Below are 27,371 nucleotides of genomic sequence, written 5' to 3'. Positions count from 1 at the left end.
CCTTCTCCACTATGTTTAACTGAACTCATAATGAATAAGTTATTTTGGGGATGTTATTACCAAGTGCAAAACCTTGCACTTTGCAGCATTAAAACATACCTGCCACTTTTCTGTTCATCCACGAAGCCTATCCTAGTTGATCTGAAGGAGTGCTTGACAATGATCATTAAACTCTCTCTCAACCTTCACATCATCTGAAATTTTAACATCACTTCTTGTCTCCCTTCTTCAACATAATTAAGAAAATCACAAACAACAGTGGTCCCAGTACAAATCATTGAGAGACTCTATACCAGTGTTTCTCATCCTTTTCGTTGTTGCGGCATACTTTTAAAGACTCGAAAATTTTGTTGCACACTACAATCACTATTATACTCATATATTATACTCATATTTATATACAGGGCATTTCAAAAATGATGGTCAATAATTTAAAGGTGAAAAGTACAAACTAAAATGAGCAAACATGTCCCACTGAACATCGGGTTACAAATGAACCGTTTTCGAGATAATGCACATTTTATGTTAAGATCCGCCACTGACTATGGGAGCACTAGTTTAGCAAAAAGCTGTGAATCCTTTGCTAAGGATGGTTTTATTAAACTTAAAAAAATACATTTTTAATTTTTGGCTTCAACACAACAGAATTTTACAGATGTCACATGTTACAGGACGTTCTTTCTAACACCCTTCCCTCAACATCAGGTGTTATGCTTCTGGGCCTACCTGCTCATACTCCATGCAAAGCACCCATGTTCTCTGAGGCATTGATGTACCCTGATGAATGTGCACCTGTTGAGTTGCCTTTGGCGGGGAAATACTTCTTTACCATACATGAAATGCATGTCCGCATACTCTTTGTTGATGTAACCTCTTTCCATGTGGACTATCCTTTGACAAGTACTAGTATGCCTGCTACATCTCAGAGCATTGAGAGAGGGGAAAGGAAGAGAATGAGCATAACCTAGCCTAAACAAACAAGTCAGGTGGATCCCAACTAGAAATATGCAATATCTTGAAAATGATTCACTTAAGGGCCCATGTTTATTAAGTTTTTTTTTGCATATTGTGGTCTGTACAGTTCACCTTTAAATTATTGACCATCACTTTCGAAACACCCTGTATACATATATTCACAAACTGGAAGTTATTTCTGTTGTGTATACTTAAAGATACACTTATTATTTGTTTTAAATGCCTTTAATGTTCTTTTTTGAACATGCATGAAATGTAAAAGAAAAGAAATTATTTAAAAGATCATACATGAAATTTAAAAGAAAATATGTAAACAATTAACGGATTTAAATATAAAAACAAAAAAATATACATATATATCATTTTAATCAGTCAGATTAACTCCGCCATGGACGGTCCCAAGCCCGGCTGCGAAAGGAGGAGGGTGGTCAATCTGCCGAAGTGACCAGAACCGGGAAACCGGGGAAACTAGGCAAGAAACCGCATGAAATTCGGAACAAGCTCTTACAACAATGTTACCGCATCCGGGGTAGCCGATGCGCCAGCACTGGGGACCCAGGGTACTGGTGTGAAGTGGACCACTGGCCACAGAACAAGCTCTTATAACAATGTTACCGCATCCGGGGTAGCCGATGCGCCAGCACTGGGGACCCAGGGTGCTGGTGTGAAGTGGATCACTGGCCACAGCAATAAGCTTACTACGCCGAAAAGGACAATTAACATTGGCGAATGGAATGTTCGAACGGGGAACCACGTTGGACAAAAGGAAATCATTGCCCAAGAACTACTTAGGTGCAAGATATCAATCGCGGCATTATCCGAATTAAGGCTCACCGGGTCTGGAACGATGATCATCCAACCACCAGCACCTAACAAAGCGGTTATGCTATTCTACTCTGGTGGTGAGAAACGAGAAGCAGGAGTGGGCTTTATGGTCGATGCTCAGGCCACCAGTAGTGTGGTCGCTTTCCAACCAGTATCGGACCGCCTGGCAGTCCTTACTGTCAAGGGCACCATCAAGACCCATATTATCTCCGCCTATGCGCCAACTGAGACTAGCCTGGACCCGACCAAGAATGACTTCTACAACCAGCTCCAACATACGCTGGATTCAATTCCGCAGACAGAAGTGATCATCCTCGCAGGGGACTTTAATGCCCACATTGGCGTGGACAGATCTGGTTGGGAAACAACAATGGGCAAGTTTGGCAATGGGAAGATCAATGACAACGGACTACGTTTGTTGTCCTTTGCCGCATCTAACAACCTGATCATTGGAAACAGCCATTTCCAGCACCCTCAAAAACATCAACTTACATGGCGAAATCCATCTGGCAAGGACTCAGCAATCCTGGACTACATTTTGATCAATGCCAAATTTCGCTCATCACTCATGGACGTTCGTGCCATGAGGGGACCTGATTGTGGATCTGATCACTACCTCATCCGGGCTAAGGTGCAGCTCAAATTACGGCATGCAAAAAGATCATCTCGGTCAGCCAAGCTGGACTGGAGGCAGCTAATGAATGCTGCCAACAAACAGGCATATCAGATCGCCCTATCCAACCGCTTCGAGATGCTGGCCGTGCCCGAGGATATAAATGAAGAAGAAAAGCAGATCTCTAATGCCATCCTGGAATGTGCCAAGCCCCTATGTCCACCTGCCCGACGTCGAACGCAACCATGGATATCAGACGAGTGCCTCGACCTTGTGGACAAACGGAAACAGGCAAAGTTGGTCGACTTTGAACGGTACCGGCAGCTAAACCGAGAAGTCCGACAAAGAATGACAGCAGAAAGAGAAGCATACTGGAACCAAGTGGCAGACGATCTTGAAGTGGCGGCATCCAAGAACGAGTACCGCACTCTCTACCGCACCCTCAGATGTCTGAGTGGAAAGACCAAATTGATTAGTGACAACATCAAGAATGCTGATGGGACCTTCGTGCGATCACCTTCCGAACGCCTGCAACGGTGGAGTGAATTCTTCAAAGCTTTGTATAATCACGACCCACCTCAGGGACCGCCAGCAACAGCACTCTCGATCGACCCCCCTGAGGTCTCCATGGTCGATGTTGAGCCTACAGTAGAAGAAGTGAAAGCAGCCATACAATCCCTGAAGAATGGCAGGGCACCAGGAGTGGACCAAGTCACCACAGAAGCGATCAAAGCCGGGGGAGATGTACTGCTTCGCCGACTACACTTGCTCCTCAAAACCATCTGGTGCACTGAACAAATTCCGCTAACATGGAGGAAAGCCATTATCGTACCGATCCACAAGAAAGGTGATAACCGGGACTGCAAGAACTACCGTGGCATCAGCCTCCTTTCCATCATCGGAAAGGTCTTTATGAAGATCATCCAGTCAAGACTGCAAAAACATCGCGAGCAAACCAGTCGAGAAGAACAGGCAGGATTTAGACCCGGGCGAGGATGCTGTGATCAAATCTTTGCCATTCGTCAGCTGATGGAGGAGAGGATCCGGTGTGGACAGCGAACCGTCATTGTTTTCATTGACTTTAAGTCTGCTTTCAACTGTGTCCACCGGCCTGCCTTATGGAAACTACTAGAGGTTGAACATGTACCTCAAAAAGTCATCACACTCCTCCAAACTGCATACAACGGTTTAACCAGCCAGGTGCGCATCCAGAATGATTTATCTGAGGAATTTACCATCCAAACTGGAGTCCGCCAAGGGGATGTAGCCTCCCCGTTGCTTTTCAACATCGTGGTCGACGCCATTATGAGGCAAGCATTCAGAAACAGACAGGGCATACAATATGACAAGGATCACTATATGACTGACCTGATGTTTGCTGATGATAGTGCTATCCTTGCCAGTAACGACGCTGAAGCCACGGACATCCTCTACGACATTGCCCGCATTGCCCGGCCATACGGTTTGAAGATCAATGCTGGTAAGACAAAGGCCCTGACAACAGATGGGTCGCAAGCCACCATCTATCTCGAAGGCGTCCAGATCGAGCAAGTGCAGGACTTTAAATACCTTGGGTTGCTGGTCCAGGAGAAGAAAGTTGCATCCACCATGGAAATCCACAGCAGAATTGGACAGGCGGCCACTGCGTTCGCCTCGCTCAAATGGTGTCTGTGGAAGAGGACCAACATTTCCACAAAGACTAAAATCCGACTCTTCCGGACTTTGATTCTGCCCATTCTTCTTTACGGATCGGAAACATGGATTTGTCTCAAGTTAGATTTGAACAAACTTGAGGTATTCCAAATGCGATGCCTGCGGCAGATCTTGGGCATCTCTCTTCGTGACCGCATCACTAATGATACCATCCTCGCCAGATGCCAACAGCAACCAACCATTGCCGACCAAATCCAGAAGCGAAGGCTTAGATGGTTTGGCCACGTATGTAGAATGGGCACGAACAGAATACCATCCAGACTCCTTTGGAGACAACGACCCACCCAATGGAGCATCCAACGGACCGCGCCTAGGAAAACGTGGGCCAAGCAAGTGGAAAATTACTTGAGGAGCCAACGTCTCGACCTTAACCAGGCCAGGACTGACGCCATTGATCGTAAGGTATGGAAGAACATCACAGAGCAAGTCCAAAACCCTGCGGCACCTACAGCAGCATACTGGTTGCGTGGCCAACCGCCTCCCCCAGCTGCCAGCTAAGGACCAAAGAAGAAGAAGAATCAGTCAGATTAGCATTAGCATTAGTAGAGGCATATGATGCCAGAAAGCAAGCTTATTCAGCATCAGCCAAAAAAAAAAAAAAAAAAACAACAGAAAAAAACACACCACTCCCGTTTCACCCCTCCGTTCGCTCGAAACACCTGTCCAGCTGAGCCTTAAATTTGTTTAGGCTATCGACTTCCACAACAAGTGATGGAAGTCTGTTCCACCAACCAACTACCCGCTGGCTAACGGCAAAAGATGGTTGGGTTTGATGGGAGGTGCACAGTTTTTCAATACAAGGATTTATTGTGGATAGGCTTACTCTCAGCTCTTCTTCTACTGACTTTAGTCTCTCTCTCTCTTTTTTTAAATTTAATCTCATTTAAAGCAGAAAACCCTGTTTTGCACAAGTAGAAAGTGGGAAATGGCAATAAAATGGCTTTTTCCAAAATTCATGGATATTAATTTTGAATTTTGCTAATATTAGCATTATTAAAGTGAATTTCCAGCAACTGGTGACTACAGATCTCAGCCAATTCTTCTTCCTCTTGCAAATTAAGTTCTAATGTTGGAAGGTTTTTTGTTGCAAATGGGTTTTTTCTTACCCACAAATATTTTTTGGTATCAAGGGATGTAAAGTAATGCTCAATTTTTGTCTTTAACAGCTCTAATGTTTCGCTTATTACATTAATTATTTTAGTATAATTTGTTTTGGCAGTCGAGGGAAACATTTCTAATTTTTTTTCATTTACATATTTTTTCCATATACTCAACTTTTCTTTAAGGGTAAGCAATTTGTCAGTAGAAGTGAGTAAATTTTCCACTTGGTCTTGCACACTGATATTTAATTTATTAAGCTGCATCAATAAATCAGCTAGAAAAGCTAATTTACAGCACCAAATTTTATTACTTAAATAATCACAAAATTCTGACTGCTCCAGTGAAAAAAATATGAACATTTCCTCGTGCAACTCTTCCATTCGCTTATGCACATTTCCTTTTGATAGCCACCGAACCTCAGTATGCATTTTTAAAGAGAAATGATCAGACTCCAGTTCCTCACATAATTTTCCAAAAATATGTATTTTTTGGGGTCTAGTTTTGATATAATTGGCCATTTTAACCGCTTGACCAAGTACAAGTTTTAAATCGGGTACAAATGTCTTCTCTAATAGAAAAAAGTGTGTTGTAATACTATTTGAATTGTGTCATTTTACTAAGTTTACAAATCCTTTTAGTGCTCCTGTCATCGCGGGAGTACCGTCGGTACAAATGCCAACACACGGCTTCCATAAAATACCACACTTTTGTAAATAATTATTCATTACTTTGAAAATATCTTGGCCGGTTGTTCTTTCAGTGAGATCTTTACAACAAAAAGATTAATAATTGTGTCGTTTTCGATAAACCTGACAAACGCTATTTATTAGGCTTTCCCGCTAATATCTGTGGAATTATCTACTTGCAATGCAACTAGTCACCCAAAATTATTATTATGCTGAACAACTTGTTCTTCAATATCATTGGACATTTCTTTTATATGCCTGCTAATTGTGCTGCTCGAAAGTGGTACTGTCATAATTTTTTTTTTCAGCTTCCTCTCCCAACATACTTTTCACAATTACCTGACATGCTGATAAAAATCAGACTTTCTGAAATCAGGTGAAATTTCTTTTTTTTTTTTTTTGCCACCAGTTCAGCTACTAAATAGCTGGCTTCTTGTGCTTTATCAGATATTTTAGTCATATTATAAAATTCTGTACCTTGTTTTCTGGTAGAGAGGCCTGAAGTCTTTAAAATACTCCACAGTTTTCAATGACAAATTCTTGTGTTTTCGTAGAAAAATGATGCTGCAATTTGATCAGCACCATTGATTCATTCGACAATTTTAAACCGCATATCACACAAAGGTTGAGGACAATCTTGGGTACCAGTATAAGAAAATCCCATTATCAAATAATCATCATATTTACAACATATTTTCTTCTTTTTTGATGTTGGTGGTTGCTCGTTTTTGTTTTTGTCATTTTCTCCAAGCTCGTTGTTATCAAGTTACCTCTTCTGATTTTCTTTCACTAAATATTTATCCATCACTAATAATTTCTAAAAAAAATTAAAGTTACTTCTAGAAACTAATGGAATTAATTGAAAATACCTGTTCTATAGGAATTAACTGAATATGACGTTTTAGAGATAAAAACACAAAAACTACTTTTAAAACACAAAGGAATTTCTTATGCTGCTTACAAGTTGCACTTATGCAACTGCAGAGTGCCTGGGTGAGACACTCTCAAGTGATAAGAATGGCTGAATAAAGGTGAACAGATCTAGTACTATGAATCAAAATGTGACATCACATTTACCACTGAAAGGTGCTGGGATTTGTGCAACATTAATAAACTGATTTTTTATTTGAATTCGTTTTTATTATAAAACTTGGATTTATTAAATTTTTTCATTTGATTTTCTGCAGCACACCTGAAGCATACTCCCGCACACAAGTTGAGAAACGCTGCTCTACACTTTTAACACTAGCCCAATCTGAAAAGTAACCACAACATTAATCACAACCTTCCAACTCCTGTTCTACAGCCATTCCACCAATCCATCTAAAAAACTTACCTCTCATACTGCCAACACATTCCAGTTTACACAGTAACCTTTTCGGCAGGACAGAGTCAAATATTTTGATAGAGTCCAATTCTGGAGAGATTGACAAAAGGATTTCCATATGATGAAAGACTTAAAATTGGTGGGCTACAAAGCTTGGTAGCTATGCACCTTAGAGGAGACCTAATTGAAGTGTATAAGGTCTGAGAGGAGAAAGTAAAATGAATGATGTTGAAATTTTCACTGTTATAAATAATTACAGAACTAGAGACCATAAATTCAAATTACAGAGTAAGAGGCTTTGATTGGACTGTAGAAAGTTTCCTTTTGGCTAGCAAGCTGTTCATTACTAGAATAATTTACTTCCATGACTGGTTGTGGCTGTCAGCTTAGGGAGGTTTGAAGGTCAGTTGGATAAGTACCTACGTGAGGAGGAAGTTATAGAGGTAGTTTCATTATCTATTTTTTTATTTTTTGCTGGAGCAGCAACGGACTTTGGGCTTCCTTACACCATATGTTAATACTAATTAGCATTAGCATTAGTAAAGGCACATGATGCAAGAAAGCAAGCTTATATAGCATCAGACAAAAAAAAAAAAACAAAAAACAAATCATCTAACTTCACCCATCCACTCGCTCCAAATGTTTGTCTAATTCTGCATTGAATCTAATTAAGCTATCAATTTCTACAACCACAGATGGAAGTTTGTTCCAGCAATCAACCAAACACTGGCTAAAGGCAAACTTCTGCACATCTATCCTACAACTGTCTTTCCTCAATTTGAATTTATGTCCTCTCAGGCGATTATTCTGAGGAAGAAGAAGAATCCCATCAGCACTGAGCATGCTCAAACTATTCAAGGCTTTACACACTTCAAACAGATCACCTTGCAAGTGCATAGTCTCCAGACACTGTAATTTGCAAAACTTAAGCTTTTCTTCTTAAGAGCAACCCATTGTTCCATTCACTAATCTTGCTGCTCTTCTCTGCACTCGCTCCAGCAGCTCTATATCTTTCCTAAAATGAGGCCTCCAGACCTGTATACAGTCCTCAAGGTGTGGCCTTGAGTACTCAAGGGGAGAAAACCTCCTTATCCCTGCTAGAAAAATTCCTGTATATCATTGACAAGACACCATGAGCTACTCTTGCAAACTGTCTGCACTGCTCAGAAAACTTCATATTTGCCAGCACAATTACCCCCAAATCCTTTTCATTCTCTAACATAGTCAGTGTAGTACCACACAGTTGATACGTTACTCTGGGGTTTCTGCTTCCCATATGCAGTATTTTACATTTATCAATGTTAAAGTTCAGTTGCTACCTCTCAGCCCATCTGCTCAACTTTTCTAGATCCTGTTGCAACAGTGTACTGTCATTAGTGTCGTTAACAACCCTGCCAACCTTCGTATCGTCTGCAAACTTGGACATTAAGCCTGATATACAATCGTCAATATCATTTATAAATACAGAAAACAACAATGGACTCAACACTGAACCCTGAGAAACTCCACTAATAACATTAGTCCATGAAGAGAAGTGTCCATTGATTACCACTCTCTGTCTTTTCCGACTCAAAAATCCCTTTATCCATAGCAGCAATTTTCCTCCAATATCACACTGCTCCAATTTGTGCAGCAGTCTTCCATGTGCAACAGTATTAAAAGCTTTTCTAAGATCCAAATATATGATATCAAAGTTATTCCCTGCATCCAGTTTGTTTGTGACTACATCATAGTATCCAATCAAATTGGTCAGACAAGACTTCCCCTTAACAAAACCCTGTTGCATCCGAACTATAACTGAAGTCTTGTCTAGATGATCAGCAGTGCTTCTTTAACCAGTTCTTCCATTAATTTCTCTGGAACAGAAGTTAAACTAACAGGTCTGTACTTACTTGTGTTGCCCTTTAATCCTCCTTTGTGAATTGGGGCCACATTTGCACATCTCCAGTCCATGGTACCTCCCCTGAATCCAAGTAAGCTCTCATAATTATGGCTAAGGGTTTGCTTACTTCCTTTGCTGCCTTCTTTAATATAACTGGATAGATCCCATCCAACCCATAGATCCCATCTTCAACAATTTCTCCTCCACTTTGGTCTCAGTTATTACAAAACGATCTAGCTCACTGCCAGAGTTAAATTCAACTCTGGCATTCCCCTCCCCGAATAACTCCTCATGTGTGAATGTAAATACAAAATACTCAATTAGTTTGTTAGCTATCTGAGTAGGATCATCAACAGTTGAACCACTGATATCAAGTGGATCAATCTGATTCTTCCCCTTTCTCCTAGAGTTTACATAAATAAAAATCTCTTTGCTGTTTTTATTTGCATCCTTTGCCAAAGTTATCTCGTAATCTGCCTTTGCATGCCTAACCTCCTTTGTGACTTGTTACAGACCAGCTTATATATATCATAGGTTTCCATGTCACCAGTTAATTTATATGCATCCTATGCATTTTTCTTCTCTGCCACATGTGTCATTAGTTCATCTGACATCCATTTAGGCCTAAACCTTGAATAATATTTCTTAGTTGGTATGAAAAGCCTAGTAGCTTCCAAGGTTAATTCTTTGAATGCTTCCCATTTTGAATTTGCTGTTGGTATCATCATCAGTTGGTCCCACCATATAGAATTTAAATACTCTTTAGAAAATACAGCTGCGACTTACAGGCTCCGAAAAAAATGATAAGTTTTTGCTTATTATTTACATAATTGTTATTTTATATTGTACTTAATACGTTGTCTTATAGTTCTAATTACGCTGGTTATTTTTATTTTTATTTGTATAAACAGTTTTTGTAGATATATGTAATACTTTATAAAACCGTTATTTCATTCGAATATTGCAGGCATTGTTTTGTATATAGTGATCGGGAATTCAAATTTTTTAATTGAGGTAGTTAGGTAGCTCTAACGTATAATTATAGAAACAGTAATACGCTTCACTGTTTCTATTAGATAGCGTAGTATTGACATTTAATTTAATTTATTGATCTAATTAATTTAAAATCTCATGCCCCAAACTAGAGCAGCAAAGCAACGGGCACAAAGTGGCAGGAGTGCTGTGACTCGGGGGAGAACTGAGGGGGCGATTCTCCAATGCATCACAGCCTTAAAAAAATGTGCAACTTGTGAAATGTTTGCCGAACTATCTGGAATGGAACATGATATTGCCATGGGGGATGTCTTTGTGTGTGCGCGATGTAAGGAGTGTAAGGAAATCAGGCGACAACTCGGCGTTGTTACGGGCCTATATGAGAGTTTGAAAGACAGGGTGGATGCTCTCGAAAGATCTAAATTGAGGGGCCCATCAGGCTCTCAGCTGCCCACATCAACGCCAGAACTTGCACTTGGTCATCATGCAACACAGCGGCAACCCCCAAGGCAGATTGAGCTGGTTCCAAAGGAACTAGTAGTTGTTGGTGACTCTATTGTCAGGGAAACGGGAAACATCCTTTGTAGAAAGGATAGATGGAACAGGACCAGGGTATGCCTGCCAGGGGCAAAGGATGATGACGTTGTAGAGCAGATATCATCTTTTAAGGGCACAAAAGTTGATATAGTTGTACACGTTGGCACTAATGATATTAAGAGTAGGAGACCGGCAGAATTACTTAACAAGTACAGGTCACTGATGAAAAAAAGCCGTGAATTAGGTTTGAATTTGAAAGTGTCTGCAATTCTGCCCAGACACGATAGGAGGGAGTATATGATGAGAGCCTTGTCGATCAATTCGGCCCTGGAAAGATTGTGCAAGGCTCAAGGGGTAGAATTTTTTTCAGCCTGGACTGCACTTGTTAACAGGAGAGATTGCTTCTACAGGGATGGGATACACTTAAATAGAAAGGGTGCAAGAATATTTGCTGATGCTATCGAGGCAGTGTTAGGTGGGTCGGAAAACTGATAGCTTGGGGGGATACAAGGACTAATAGTTTAACAGTAGCCATAGGCAGAGGTGAAGGTGATTCTTGCACAACTTCTATTAGAATAAGTAGCGAGCTGGAGCGAGGGATGTTGGGGGTTTCAGGGACGGATGTCAGTCATCGTGAAACAGGTGGGTATATGGGATGTGTTAGAGTGGCTGGGAATAGGAATAGATGCATGTATACTTGCATGTATATCAATGCTAGAAGTATAGTAAATAAATATGATGAATTTGAAGTGTTGGTCAAGACATCAAAGGCGGATATTGTTGGGATATCAGAGACGTGGTGTTACACAGATATAAGGAATGCCGAACTGGAATTTGGGGAGTACAATGTGTACAGAAAGGATAGACAGGATAGGAAGGGAGGAGGTGTTATGCTGTTAATAAAGAAAAACATAAAATCAAAAGAAGTGCATCCAGTTGATATAGATGAACAGTGCACTGTTGAGTCAGTTTGGTGTGACATAAGCACTGCGAAAGCAAAAATTACAGTAGGAGTGTGTTATAGGCCTAATGACTCGAATGAGTACAATTAACAATTGTACAGAGAAATAGAGTGGGCTAGTAAATGGGAACGTCTTATAATGGAGTATTTTAACTTCCCAGATATTGACTGGAACTTGTGGGTTGGGCACTCACACACTAGTCAGACTTTTGTGGATTTATTGGATGATTGTTTTCTGCAGCAGCATGTTCGAGAGGCAACCAGAGAAAGTAATACTCTTGATCTGGTTATCAGCAGTGATCATTCATGTATTAGGAATTTGCAGATAAAAGAACCACTAGGTGGCAGTGATCACAGTGTACTGACGTGGGATTTACTTAAAGATTTAATTACCATCAGGGGTAAAGGAAAGGGTTTTTGCTTCCGTAAAGGCGAGTACAGTGGTCTCCGACAGTTTTTAAATTCTGTACAGTGGGATCAACTGACGATGTTACCAACAGTAAATTCTAAGTGGGAAGCATTCAAGGAATTAATCGTGGAGGCTACTAAAAGTTTTATACCTATTAAGAAATATTGTTCAAGGTTTAGGCCTAAATGGTTGTCAAATGAACTAATGAGACTTGTAACAGAGAAGAAAAATGCATGGGATGCATATAAATTATCAAGCTCAGAAGTCTATGGCAGATATAAGTTAATCTGTAATCAGGTCACAAAAGACGTTCGGAGGGCGAAGGCAGATTACGAGAAATCCTTGGCAAAAGATGCTAAGAAAAACAGCAAGGATTTCTTTACTTATATAAACTCTAAAAGGAAGGGGATGAATCTGATTGGTCCACTTGACATCGATGTTTCGACTGTTGATGATCCTGCTCAGATAGCAAACAAACTGAATGAGTATTTTGCATCTACATTCAAACATGAGGAGTTATTAAGGTTTGAAAATGGTAGAAGGTTATCAAATTGTAGCAGGGTGCTTAATGATCTTGTAATAACTGAGAGCTAAGTGGAAGAGAAATTGTTGAAGTTAAACGTAAGAAAAGCACCTGGAGTGGATGGGATCTATCCAGTTATATTAAAGGAGGCGGCAAAGCAACTAAGCAAACCCTTAGCCATAATTATGAGAGCATCCTCGGACTCAGGGGAGGTTCCCACTGACTGGAGATGTGCAAATATATCCCCAATTCACAAAGGGGGATCGAAGGGTGACACGAGTAATTACAGACCAGTTAGTTTAACTTCTGTTCCGAGTAAAATATTGGAGTCACTGGTTAAAGATGCATCGCAGGATCATCTAGACAAGACTGCAGCAATAATTCAGACACAGCATGGGTTTGTTAAGGGAAAGTCTTGTCTGACAAATTTGATAGGATATTATGATGTGGTTACAAAGGAACTGGATGCAAAAAATAATTTTGATATCATATATTTGGATTTCAGGAAAGCTTTTGACACTGTTGCGCATGGAAGACTATTGTACAAATTGGAGCAGAATGGTATTAAGGGTAAGTTGCTACAATGGATAAAAGGATGGTTAAGTGGGAGAAGACAGAGGGTGGTAATCAATGGGTGCTGCTCTTCTTGGACTAATGTTATTAGTGGAGTCCCACAGGGTTCGGTGTTAGGTCCACTGTTGTTTTGTATATTTATCAATGATATTGATGAAGGTATATCAGGCTTAATGTCAAAGTTTGCAGATGACACAAAGGTTGGCAGGGTTGTTAATGACAGTAATGGCAGTGTGCTACTGCAACAGGATCTAGATAATTTGGGCAGATGGGCTAAGAAGTGGCAACTGAAGTTTAACCTTGACAAATGCAAAGTACTACATATGGGTAGAAGTAACCCCAGAGAAACGTACCAACTGTGTGGTACTACACTTAAGGTGGTAGAAAATGTAAAAGACCTGGGAGTAATTGTGCAGTCAGATATGAAGTTCTCTGAACAGTGTAGACAGGCTACCAGGGCAGGTCATGGGGTTTTGTCAATGATATATAGGAATTTTGCTAGCAGGAATAAGGAGGTGATTATCCCTCTATATAAGGCAATGGTAAGGGCACGCCTTGAGTACTGCGTACAGGTCTGGAGGCCTCATTTTAGGAAGGATGTAGATTTACTTGAGTGTGTACAGAGAAGGGCAACAAGACTGGTGAGGGGAATGAAGGGATTCTCTTACCAAGAGAGGCTGAAGTTCTGCAAATTGCAGTGGCTGGAGACTAGGCACCTGCGCGGTGATCTGATTGAGGTATACAAGGCCTTGAATGGGTTGAGCACACTGAATTCTGATGGGATCCTTCCACTTGTTCAGATTACGAACCTAAGGGGGCATAAATTCAAATTAAGAAAAGACAGATGTAGAATAGATGTGCGGAAATTTGCCTTTAGCCAGCGGGTGGTTAATTGCTGGAACAAACTTCCATCTGTCGTTGTGGAAGTTGATAAGTTGAATAAATTTAAGGAGGAACTGGACAGGCATTTGGAGGGAATGGTGTGTTTTTTTTTTTTTTTTTTTTTTTTTTTTATTGGCTGATGCTGCATAAGCTCATACATTTGCTTTCTTGCATCACATGCCACTACTACTACTACTACTAATACTACTAATACCGTCTTAGACCACTGTAGTCACCTTTACGAGAGCAAAAACCCTTCCCTTTACCCTGATGGTAGTTACCTCTTTGAGTAAATCCCACTTCAGGACACTGTGATCACTGCCACCTAGTGGTTCCTTTATCTGCAGATTCTTAATGCATGAAGAATCACTACTGATTATCAGATCAAGAGTATTACTCTCTCTAGTTGCTTCCCGAACATGCTGCTGTAGAAAACAATCATCCAATAAATCCATAAAAGCCTTGCTAGTGTGTGAGTGACCAACCCACGAATTCCAATCAATATCTGGTAAATTAAAATTCCCCATTATAAGGCTCTGTGATTTACTGGCCCACTCAATTTCCCTGTACAGTTCTTTGTTATACTCATCAGAGTCATTAGGCCTATAACATATTTCTACTCTCAATTTTGATTTCCCAGTGCTTATGTCACACCAAACTGACTTGACACTGCACCATCGAGCCATGTGGACTGGCTGTACTTCCTTGGATTTTGTGTTTCTTAACTAATAGTTTAACTTCTCCTCCCTTCGTATCCTGTCTATCCTTCCTGTACACATTGTACTCCCAAAACTCTATTTCTGCATTACTTATATCTGTGTGACACCACATCTCTGATATCCCAACAATATCTGCCTTTGATGTTTTGACCAACACCTCAAATTCATCAAAATTATTTACCAAACTCCTAGCATTGGTGTACATGCAAGTATACATGCACCTGTTCCTATTCTTATCTACCCTAACACATCCCATGTGTTTACTTGTACTGCAATGACTCCCTGCAGGCTCTGAAATCCCCTGCATCTTGTTTTGCAGGCTGCTAGTCATTCCAATAGAATTAGTGCAAGAATCACTTTCACCTCTGCCAGCAGCTACCATTAATCTATTAGTCCATGCATCTCCAAACTAGCAGTTTTCTGACCCACCTAAAACTGCCCTGATAGCATCAGCAAATATTCTTGCACCCTTTCTATTTAAGCATATTCCATCCCTGTAGATGCAGTCTCTCCTGTTAACGAGCACAGATCAGGCTGAGAAATATTCTATCCCTTGAGCCTTGCACAATCTCTCCAGGGATGAAATGATTGACAAGGCTCTCATCATATACTCCCTCCTATTGTGTCTGAGCAGAATTGCAGACACTTTGAAATTCAACCCTAACTCACTGCTTTTTTTGAACAGTGACCTGTAGTCGTTAAGTAATTCTGCCTGTCTTTAGTTTAGTTTAACAAGATTTTCCCTTTACAGAACTATACTGAATTTCCTTCAGAATTCCATTTCTATTAGATGCTCTTGTATTTAATTTTTAATTATTGCTTCCACGATTTTCTCCTACTATTGAAGTTAGACTAACTGATCTATAGTTACTGACTTTGCTGAATTATAGTAAAGGTGTTGATTTCATACTTCTCAGCTTGACTTATATAGTTTCTCCTTTCTATGATGGGTTTTTCATCTGAAGTTAGACTGATTGTAATGATTGATGCAAGGTATCTGCTCAATTACCATTACATTAATAGAGATATATGATGCAATAAAGCAAGCTTATACAGCATCAGTGAAAAAAAAAAAAAAAAAAAAAAAAGACTTCTCATTTCATCCATCCATTTGTGCCAAAGGTTTGTCCAGTTGTTCCACGAATTTATTTAAGCTTTCAGCTTCCACAACGACAAATGGAAGTTTGTTCCAGCAATCAACCACCCACTGGCTAAAGACAAATTTCTGCACATCTATTCTACAACTGACTTTCCTCAATTTACATTTATTCCCCTTCAAGCGCAAAATCTGAGCAAGAGTAAGAATCCTATCAGCATTGAGCTTTCCTATCAGCAGATAACATCACAGATGTGTAGTCTCTAGATGCTGCAAGTAGAATTTAATCCTTTCTTGGTAAGACCAACCCTTTGTTCTTCTCACCAATCTCGTTGCCCTCTTTTCTACTCATTTCAGCAGTACTGCATCCTTCCTAAAATGAAGTCGCCAGTCCAGTATGCAGTTTTTTTTGTTTTTTTTTTTTTTTGTAGTTGTTGGCACATCGGCTTCTGTGACCATAATGCACCTCCCAAGGTTTTTGCACTACTTTGATCCAAGCCCGAGGCAGGATTCGAACCTGCGACCTTTGGGTTGCCAGGCAGGCACTTTACCCACCCGGCTAGCCCGGTCGGCCCAATATGCAGTATTCAAGGTGTGGTCTGACCATTGCCTTATACAAAGGAATAATTACTGCCTTATCCCTGCTAGCAAAATTCCTATGTATCATTGTCAAGACCCCATGAGCTGCTCTGGCAGCTGTTTGCACTGCTCAGAAAACTTTATATCTGACTGCACAACTACCACCAGGTTCATTTCACTCTCCACTACCCTGAGTGTTGTACCGCACAGCTGGTATGTCACTCTGAGGTTACTTTGCAGTACTTTGCATTTGTCAATGTTAAACTTCAGTTGCCATCTCTCAGTTCATCTGCCCAACTTTTCTAGATCCTGTTGTAGCAGTGTACTGTCATTACTGTCATTAACAACCCTGCCAACCTTCGTATTGTCTGCAAACTTGGACATTAAGCATGATATACCTTCATCAATATCATTAATAAATATAGAAAACAACAATTTGTCCAACACAAAACTCTGGGGAACTCCACTAATAACATTAGTCTACAAAGAGCAGCGTCCATTGATTACCACTCTTTTACCCACTCAACCATTCCTTTATCCATAGCAGCAACTTCTCCTTAATGCCATATTGCTTCAATTTGTACAAAGGGTACTAGGAAAGTTTTGCAATACAGCTTTGTTTATTTAATTTTTTCAAAGTAATTTCCTCTACATTCAATACACCTCTCCATCCATCCTCCGAAACCAATCTTTAAAGTTCTGCCAAGTTTCACTAGGGAGTAAAGCACACTCGTTGTCCCAAGCCCGTAGAAGGTCCTCATCACTGGAAAACCGCCTCCCTTTTAGCTTCATTTTCACATGCGGGAACAGTGCAAAGTTGCAGGGAGCAAGGTCTGGACTGTCGGGAGGGTGCTCGAGAAGTTTCAGTCCTGTCGTGGTCAAATATTCGGTGCAGACTTTGGCACGGTGAGCTGGAGCATTATTGTGATGGAGGTACCAGGTGTCCATTCTTGACTTTGGCCGCAGGTTCTTCATAGATCCAATGACTTTCGGCAGGCATTGTTCAGTATATCACTTAGCTGTGACTGTCTTCTGCGTGTCCAAAATGACACGTTCCACAATTCCACTCGATTTGAAAAATACAGCTATCATTTTATTCTTTACAGATCGGGATTTTCTGACAATTACGGGTGTGTCGTCATCATCAAAGGCCCAAACTTTGTTTTGAGCCTTGGTCGGCAGATCGTAATAGTACAGCCAAGTCTAGTCACCTGTCAAGATGTTGTTCACATACCGAGATTGTCCCTTATCAAACTTTTTTAACATCTCCCGGCACCAAGTCACACGTCGTGTCATCTTCTCTTCAGTCAGTTGATGCGGCACCCAGAGAGAACAAAGTTTCTTCACGTGCAAATGATCTTGCAGAATCGAACGAATTGCTGGTGCATTTAGGCCCAAAGTATCCTCTATCTGTTGGTAGGTCACTCGCCTGTTTTCGTCAAGCATTTTCCTCACAGCAGTAACGTTTTCCTCCGTAACTGACGTTCGTGGCCTTCCCGGCCTCTCAGAATCCTCCAGAGTGAAATTTCCCCTTTGGAATTCTCTATACCACCTGAATATCGTTGTACGATGTGGACAATCATCATCTAGTGTAAGAGTCATTTCTTCTAAGCACTGGTCTATGGTTAAACCACGCACGAAATTATACCGCAAAACTGTCCTTATCTCATTTCGTGACCACGATGCCATCGCAAGCACTTTACACTCTCACTACTAATGAATAACTGAGCCCATCGACTTGGCGCAGTGGCTACTATGCACGTATGAACATGTCTCAACATGCAGCAACAAGCAGCTTCCTGTGATTCATTGTTGCGTCATATTGCAAAACTTTCCTAGTACCCTTTGTACAGTAGTCTTCCATGTGTATCAATATCAAAAGCTTTCCTGAAATCCAAGTATATGATATCAAAATTATTTTTTGTATCCAGTTTCTTTGTGACCACATCATACTGTAGTATCCAATCAAATTGGTCAGAAAAGATTTCCTCGTAATGAACACTGCAGTGTCTGAACTATAACTGCAGTCTTATCAAGACTGCAGTTATATTCAAGTAGTCTATTATTTTAATTTTCCTCAAACGTTGTGGCATTCTAAAATTATTAATTCAGATATCCGAAAATGATAGCATTATTATGATGAAAAAAACAAGTCATGTATTTTGTATTAAATTTACAGTATTTAGTTTACTGCAGTTAAAATGCTCAGTATATGCATACAAGGTATTACACAACAGAATTTAAATATGAATAATGCAATACCATTATTAGAATTATGCACTGTAATAAGAACAGATGTAGAAGAAAAAGAAAATAACAGGAATGAAATTATGCAATAAAATTTTATTACCTCCATGACCTGTAAGACAAGCGTAGACTACCCAACCTAAACCAAGTCCCCATGCTGTACGAGCAAATGTATTGTAAATAGCTCCTTCAGCAACGTTCAGCTCCACATTGTAAAGGCCATACACAACACTACCACAGAAAAATGCAGCAAGAGTCCAGCCAAGAACCTGTTGCCACTGAGAGTAAACACAGTTAATATAGTGCAAACATAAATGAAAATATTTTTTTAGTTTATTTGTATATGCATGTATAGAAGAATATTTCTTTTATCACAGAAATCTAGTGTGAAGCAATGCATAGGCAATTACCCATGTGGCAATTAGCTAGTGGCATGCATTTTTTTAAAATGCATGACACTGATTATTTTCTACATAAATAATAATATATATTTCAAGGGAGAAATGCCTCAACAATATCAGTGCATTTCATTGAAAAATTAACTTTTCATTTAGAATTAGAAGTATAGTTATTATTTGAGATTCTCTGATTATTTTGTTGAATTTGTTACTTATCATTAATTTTTAATTGCTTAAGGAACCACATTTGACTTCTACTGCCATGTTGTTTTTAGTGATAAAAACATTTGAATTTTAGTTAAGTATAATTAATAATGGAAATTCCATAGCATAACTGGTGCATGGTGTTATTACTGCATTATGTATATTTCTTTAATGCAGTATTTTTAATTATATTGAATTTGTATGAAAATTTGAGCAGCAAAGAAAAGGGCTCAAGCTAGTGGGAGTGCAGTGACTCTGGGGAAAACTCAGGGAGAGCAGTTGTCCTCCAAATTTTAATTGGAGGACAACTCGTGGTGGAGAAATTGTTGAAGTTAAACATAAGAAAGGCACCTGGGGTGGATGGGATCTATCCAGTTATATTAAAAGAGGAGGCAAAGCAACTAAGCAAATCCTTAGCCATAATTATGAGAGCATAAAAGTATCGGTAAGGGTATCCACGTGTTTGCAACTCCGCTGAACGAGAAGTTCTTTAGCCATATTTAGCCGCTTGATTGAATATTTTTTGCATCGAATTATTTCTGTAAGTAGCTTATAGACCTAGTAAGGTTCGTTAGTTTATTCTGAATTGAGACAGCAAGATTTGAAAGTAAATTAATACTTAAGTGTCCATAGATATAAAAATATAAAGTTCATAAGTTCCCGCCTTTGTGATACGATGGTTATATACCGTACTAGATAGCGTTAGTTGAACTTCGATAGCAGTTAAATTGTACTTTAAATAAATACATATAACGACTTAGATTACTAACGTAACATAATTAATAACGTAACATAATTAATTATAATTAATTAATAAAATCATGACTCAGACCAGAGCAGCAAAGCAAAAGGCTCAAGCTAATGGAAGTGCTGTGGCTCAGAGCAGAACTGAGGGGGGGCAGTTGTCCTCTGACTCACAGCCTTATAAAATGCACTGTTTGCTTGATGTTTGCAGAGCAATCGGGTACGGGACATGATACTGCCATAGAGGATGTCTTTGTGTGTGCGCGATGCATGGAGTGTATCGATATCAGGCAACAACTCAGCGTTCTTGTGGGCCTATATGAGAACTTGAAGGACAGGGTGAATGCCCTCGAAGAAACTAAACTGAGGGGCCCATCAAGCTCTCAGCTGCCCACATCAACGCCACAGCTTGCCCTTGGGCATCACGTGACACAGAGGCAACCCCCAAGGCAGAATGCGCTGGTCCCGAAGGAACTAGTAGTTGTTGGTGACTCTGTTGTCAGGGAAACGGGGAACATGCTTTGTAAAAAGGATAGGTGGAACAGGACCAGGGTATGTCTGCCAGGGGCAAAGGTTGATGACGTTGTAGAGCGAATATCATCTTTTAAGGGCACAAAAGGTGATATAGTTGTACACGTTGGCACTAATGATATTAAGAGTAGGAGACCGGCAGAATTACTTAACAAGTACAGGTCACTGTTGAACAAAAGCCGAGAATTAGGGTTGAATTTGAAAGTGTCTGCAATTCTGCCCAGACACGATAGGAGGGAGTATATGATGAGAGCTTTGTCGATCAATTCGGCCCTGGAAAGATTGTGAAAGGCTCAAGGGGTAGAATTTTTTTCAGCCTGGACTGTACTTGTTAACAGGAGAGATTGCTTCTACAGGGATGGGATACACTTAAATAGAAAGGGTGCAAGAATATTTGCTGATGCTATCGAGGCAGTGTTAGGTGGGTTGGAAAAGCGCTAGCTTGGGGGGAGACAAAGACCAATAGATTGACAGTAGTCACTGGCAGAGGTGAAATAGATTCTTGATATTTTGAGAGACTGCTGGGCGCCATTGCGGTACAAGTAAACACATGGGTTCTGTTAGGGTAGCTAAGAATAGAAACAGGTGCAGGTATACTTGCGTGTACACCAATGCTAGGAGTTTAGTAAACAAATTTGATGAATTTGAGGTATTGCTCAAAACATCAAAGGCAGATATTGTTGGGATATCAGAGACGTGGTGTCACACAGATATAAGGGATGCAGAACTGGGATTTGGGGAGTACAACGTCTACAGAAAGGATAGACAGGATAGGAAGGGGGGAGGGGTTATGCTATTAGTTAAGAAACACATAAAAACCAAGGAAGTGAAGCCAGTCGACATTGCTGGACAGTGCAGTGTTGAGTCAGTTTGGTGTGATATAAGCATTGGGAGATCAAAATTGAGAGTAGGAGTGTGCTATAGGCCTAATGACTCTGATGAGTATAATAAGAAACTGTACAGGGAAATAGAGTGGGCCAGTAAATCAGAGAGTCTTATAATGGGAGATTTTAATTTCCCAGATATTGACTGGAATTTGGGGGCTGGTCACTCACACACTAGCAGGGCTTTTGTGGATTTATTGGATGATTGTTTTCTATATCAGCATGTTCGGGAGGCAACTAGAAGGAGTAATACTCTTGATTTGATTATCAGCAATGATTCTTCATGAATTAAGAATCTGCAGATAAATGAACCACTAGGTGGCAGTGATCACAGTGTGCTGAAGTGGGATTTACTCAAAGAGGTAACTACCATTAGGGGTAAAGGGAAGGGTTATTGCTTCCGTAAAGGCGACTACGATGGACTGAGACAGTATTTAAATTCTATACAGTGGGACCAACTGATGATGTTACCATCAACAAATTCAAAATAGGAAGCATTCAAAGAACTTATCTTGGAAGCTACTAGGCTTTACATACCAACTAAGAAATATTGTCCAAGGTTTAGGCCAAAATGGATGTCAGATGAACTATTGAGGCATATGGCAGAGAAGAAAAATGCATGGGATACTTACAAATTAACACATGACACAGAAGCCTATGATGTTTGTTTGTTTGTTTGTTATTTGGTTTTTAGGAGCATTAGCAACTAAGGCCATATTGCTCCGGGATATGCGGTGGTCATTCCTTGACCTTTCCGCATACTCCGTATTTGGTGGTGACGGGCTCGAACCCCGGTCTAATCAAGAAGCATGTGCTATGCACTGCTGCTCCTTCCCACCTGGCTACGGAGGCGCCCCAGAAGCCTATGATAGATACAAGTTGATATGCAACTAAGTTACAAAGGAGGTTAGGCAGGCGAAGGCAGATTACGAGAAATCTTTGGCAAGGGATGCAAAGAAAAACAGCAGAGTTCTTTACTTATGTAAACTCTAGAAGGAAGGGGATGAATCAGATTGGTCCACTTAATATTGATGGGTCAACTGTTGATGATCCTGCTCAGGTAGCTAACAAACTAAATGAATATTTTGCATCGACATTCACACATGAGGAGTTATTCAGCGAGGGGAATGCCAGAGGTGTATTCAACTCTAGCAGTAAGCTACAGAATCTTGAAATAACTGCGAGTAAAGTGGAGGAGAAATTGTTGAAGATAAACACAAGAAAAGCACCCGGGGTGGATGGGATCTATCCAGTTATATTAAAGGAGGCAGCAAAGGAAGTAAGCAAAGCCTTAGCCATAATTATGAGAGCTTCCTTGGACTCAGGGGAGGTACCCATAGACTGGAAATGTGCAAATGTGACCCCAATTCACAAAGGAGGATCAAAGGCTGACACAAGTAATTATAGACCTGTGAGTTTAACTTCTGTTCTAGGAAAATTAATGGAGGCACTGGTTATAGAAGCACTGCAGGATCATTTAGACAAGACTTCAGTTACAGCTCGGACACAGCATGGTTTTGTTAAGGGGAAGTCTTGCCTGACCAATTTGATTGGATACTATGATGCAGTCACAAAAGAACTGGATGCAGGGAATAGCTTTGATATTATATACTTGGATCTTAGAAAGGCTTTTGATACTGTTGCACATGGAAGACTGCTACACAAATTGGAGCAGTGTGACATTGGAGGCAAATTGCTGCTATGGATAAAGGGGTGGTTGAGGGGGAGAAGACAGAGAGTGGTAATCAATGGACACTGCTCTTCATGGACTAATGTTATTAGTGGAGTCCCTCAGGGCTCAGTATTGGGTCCATTATTGTTTTCTGTATTTATAAATGATATTGATGATGGTATATCAAGCTTAATGTCCAAGTTTGCAGACGATACAAAGGTTGTCATGGTTGTCAAGGACACTACTGACACTATGCTGCTGCAACAGGATCTGGAAAGGTTGAGCAGATGGGCTGAGAGGTGGCAAATGAAGTTTAACATTGACAAATGTAAAGTACTACACATGGGAAACAGCAACCCCAGAGCAACGTATCAACTCTGTGGTAGTACACTGACAGTGGTAGAGAATGAAATGGACTTGGGGGTGGTTGTGCAGGCGGATATGAAGTTTTCTGAGCAGTGCAGACAGGCTGCAAGAGTCGCTCATGGAGTATTTTCAATGATATACAGGAATTTTTCCAGCAGGGATAAGGAGGTGAATATCCACTTGTATAAAGCGAAGGTCAGGCTACACCCTGAGTACTGTATACAGGTCTGGAGGCCTCATTTTAAGAAGGATGTAGGGCTGTTGGAACGAGTGCAGAGAAGGTCAACACAATTAGTGAATGGAACAAAGGGTTGCTCTTACGAAGAAAGGCTTAAATTTTGCAAAATACAGTGTCTGGAGACTAGGCACCAGCGAGGTGATCTGATAGAGGTGTATAAAGCCTTGAATGGTTTGAGCATGCTCAATGCTGATGGGATTCTTCCTCTCGCTCAGAATAATCACCTGAGAGGGCATAAATTGAAATTGAGGAAAGACAGATGTAGGATAGACGTGCAGAAATTTGCCTTTAGCCAGCGGGTGGTTGGTTGGTGGAACAGACTTCCATCCCTTGTCGTGGAGGTTGATAGTCTAAATAAGTTTAAGGCTCAGCTGGACAGGTATTTTGAACAAACAGATGGGTGAAGTGGAAGTGGTTTTTTTTTTTTTTTTTTTTTTGGCTGATGCTGCATAAGCTTTCTTTCTTGCATCAAATGCCTGTACTAATGCTAATGCTAATGCTAATGCATCCTTGGACTCAGGGGAGGTCCCCATGGACTGAAAATGTGCAAATGTATCCCCAATTCACAAAGAGGGATCAAAGGGTGACATGTATAATTACAGACCAGTTAGTTTAACTTTTGTTCTGGGTAAAATAATGGAGTCACTGGTTAAAGATGCATTGCAGGATCATCTAGACAAGAGTGCAGCAATAATTCAGACATAGCATGGGTTTGTTAAGGGAAAGTCTTGTCTAACAAATTTTTATAGGATATTATGATGTGGTTACAAAGGAACTGGATGCAAAAAAATAATTTTGATATGATATATTTGGATTTCAGGAAACTTGTGACACTGTTGCACATGGAAGACTATTGTACAAATTGGACCAGAATGGTATTAAGGGTAAGTTGCTACAATGGATAAAAGGATGGTTGAGTGGGAGAAGACAAGAGGGTGGTAATCAATGGGTGCTGCTCTTCGTGGACTAATGTTATTAGTGGAGTCCCGCAGGGTTCGGTGTTGGGTCCACTGTTGTTTTGTATATTCATTAATGATATTGATGAAGGTATATCAGGCTTAGTGTTGAAGTTTGCATATGATACAAAGGTTGGCAGGGTTGTTAATGACAGTAATGGTAGTGTGCTACTGCAACAGGATCTAGAAAATTTGGGCAGATGGGCTAAGAAGTGGCAACCGAAATTTAACCTTGACAAATGCAAAGTACTGCATATGGGTAGAAGTAACCCCAGAGAAACGTACCAACTGTGTGGTACTACACTTAAAGTGGTAGAAAATGTAAAAGACCTGGGAGTAATTGTGCAGTCAGATATGAAATTTTCTGAGCAATGCAGACAGGCGGCCAGGGCAGATCATGGGGTTTTGTCAATGATATATATATAGGAGTTTTGCTAGCAGGGAAAAGGAGGTGATTGTCCCTCTGTATAAGGCAATGGTCAGGCCATGCCTTGAGTACTGTGTACAGGTCTGGAGGCCTCATTTTAGGAAGGATATAGATTTGCTTGAGCGTGTACAGAGAAGGGCAACAAGATTGGTGAGGGGAATGAAGGGATCCTCTTACCAAGAGAGGCTTAAGTCCTGCAAATTGCAGTGGCTTGAAACTAGGCACCTGTGCGGTGATCTGATCGAGGTGTATAAGGCCTTGAATGGGTTGAGCACGCTAAATTCTGATGGGATCCTTCCACTTTTTCAGATTACGAACTTAAGGGGGCATAAATTCAAATTAAGAAAAGACTGATGTAGAATAGATGTGCCAAAATTTACCTTTAACCAGCGGGTGGTTAATTGCTGGAACAATATTCCATCTGTCATGGAAGTTGATAGTTTAAATAAATTTAAGAAGGAACTGGACAGGTATTTTTTTTTTTTTTTTTTTTTATGTGAAACCCAAACACGAGAGGTATTAGAACCTATAGTACTTAGTACCGTGCTTGGGTTGGAGGCTGAGAAGACGAAAGAAGATATTTGTTGACATTGGACTTGAACTTCTGTAGATTGTAATTTTCAGGAAATACGTATGAAGGAAGGTTGTTCCAGAAAACTGCAGTTGAATGAATAAATGAGGAAGATGAAAAGTTGGTTCTGTGGGTTTGAAGTTGGACAGTAAATGGATGTTGGCTGGTGGCGGCATGTGTTTGGACTGTTTTGAAAGAGAGAGCGGGAATTATAGAAGCCAATTTAGAAGAACAGTGCCCATGGAAGTATCTGTAGAAGAGGCATGCAGCAGAAACAGTGCGTCTATGAGAAAGCAAGTGGAGAGACTCTGTTAGAGATGAATTATTAATTAACCTAACGGCCCTCTTCTGAATGGAATCAAGAAGCCTGAGAGAAGTTTTGGGGGGCACCACCTCAGATGTGGGAACAATATTCCATGGCAGGGTGTATTTGCATTTTATACAGAGTGAGCAGCTGTTTGGAAGAAAAGTAACGCAGAGAGCGAAAGAGAAAACCAAGTTTTTTAGATGCAGAGGAAGCAATATTTGTAATGTGCTTGTGCCAAGAGAAATTAGAAGTCAGGGTAATCCCCAAAAGAGATTTATCATTTTGCCTAGAAATCGCAGTGTCACTAAAGATAAGCATAGGAGCAGAAGAATCCTTTTTGCAAGATATAAGACAAGATTGAGTTTTAGAAGGGTTGAAATCAACTAAGTTGTCTTTGCCCCACTTGAGAATTACCTGAAGATCGGCATTTAAGGAATTGGTAGCAGATTTTCGAGAAGTTGAAGCTGATTGAGCAGGACAAGGTTTCTCAAAATGGAAAGTTGAATGCATTGTGCTATCAAAGGCAAAACTATGGATAGCATTTGCAGTCAATGGAAGAAGGTCATTGATATACAAGAGGAAAAGAGTGGGGGAAAGAACTGAACATTGGGAGACACCGGCATTAGTGGAGAAGTTAAAAGACAGAGAGCCATCTATCATCACCCTCAGTGAGCGATCAGAGAGAAAACTGGATAACCAATTACTAAAAACAGTTGGCAAACCATAAGATGGAAGCTTGTTTAGAAGACCTTTATGCCAAACACGATCAAACGCCTTTGAGACGTCAAGAGCAACTACTTGTGTTTCACCTAACCTTTCCACTGAATTAGTCCATAAATGGGTAACATAAGCTAGAATATCACCAGTGGATCGACACTGACGGATTCCATACTGGCGATCGTTGATCAGACGAAAGGTTTCTAGGTAGTTTAAGAGTTGGCGGTTAATTGATTTCTCCATTACTTTAGAAAGAGTAGAGGTAATTGCAATGGGACAATAATTGGATGGGACGGATTTGTCACCCTTTTTAGGAACTAGCTGGATATGAGCAAATTTCCAAGCAAAAGGAAAAACACCTTTGGAATAAGAAAGTGAAAAAAAGGCGGCAAAGAATACGAGTAAGTTCAGGAGCACAGGTTTTGAGAACAAGTGGAGAAATACCATCAGGACCTGGAGCTTTCTTAGCATCAAGATTCATAAAATCCTTCTGATATCCTTTTGACAGAAAACCACAGGAGGCATTGAATGGAGCATGTTGGGAATGGTGGGAGGTGTTTTACCAAGATCATCAATACGTGAGCTGGAAGAAAAATGGGATGCTAGCAGGTCAGCTTTATCCTGGCTGAAAGTGACAAAGAACCATCTGGTTTGGATAGAGGTGGGAGCAGAGATGGGCAAAAGTTGCGGCCAATAGCTTTGGCAAGAGACCAGA

The 27,371-nt window shown here is 40.4% G+C and overlaps 1 protein-coding gene across 1 annotated transcript in view; it reads right to left on the bottom strand.

The window, feature by feature from the left end:
* LOC150087634 (O-acyltransferase like protein-like) overlaps positions 1-27,371 on the bottom strand; it is a 252,648-nt gene that overhangs the window by 141,648 nt on the left and 83,629 nt on the right. The window contains exon 6 of the mRNA XM_090369839.1: positions 18,745-18,919. Within this exon, the coding sequence (XP_090225965.1) occupies positions 18,745-18,919 (175 nt within the window). The remainder of the gene's footprint in view (positions 1-18,744; positions 18,920-27,371) is intronic.

Source organism: Mastigoproctus giganteus, chromosome 3 (assembly GCF_048544385.1).
Source record: "Mastigoproctus giganteus isolate SK-2022 chromosome 3, ASM4854438v1, whole genome shotgun sequence".
Lineage (NCBI taxonomy): Eukaryota > Metazoa > Arthropoda > Arachnida > Uropygi > Thelyphonidae > Mastigoproctus > Mastigoproctus giganteus.
The sequence above is the reverse complement of the archived record's forward strand: the minus strand, read 5'-3'. Positions and strand labels throughout refer to the sequence as shown.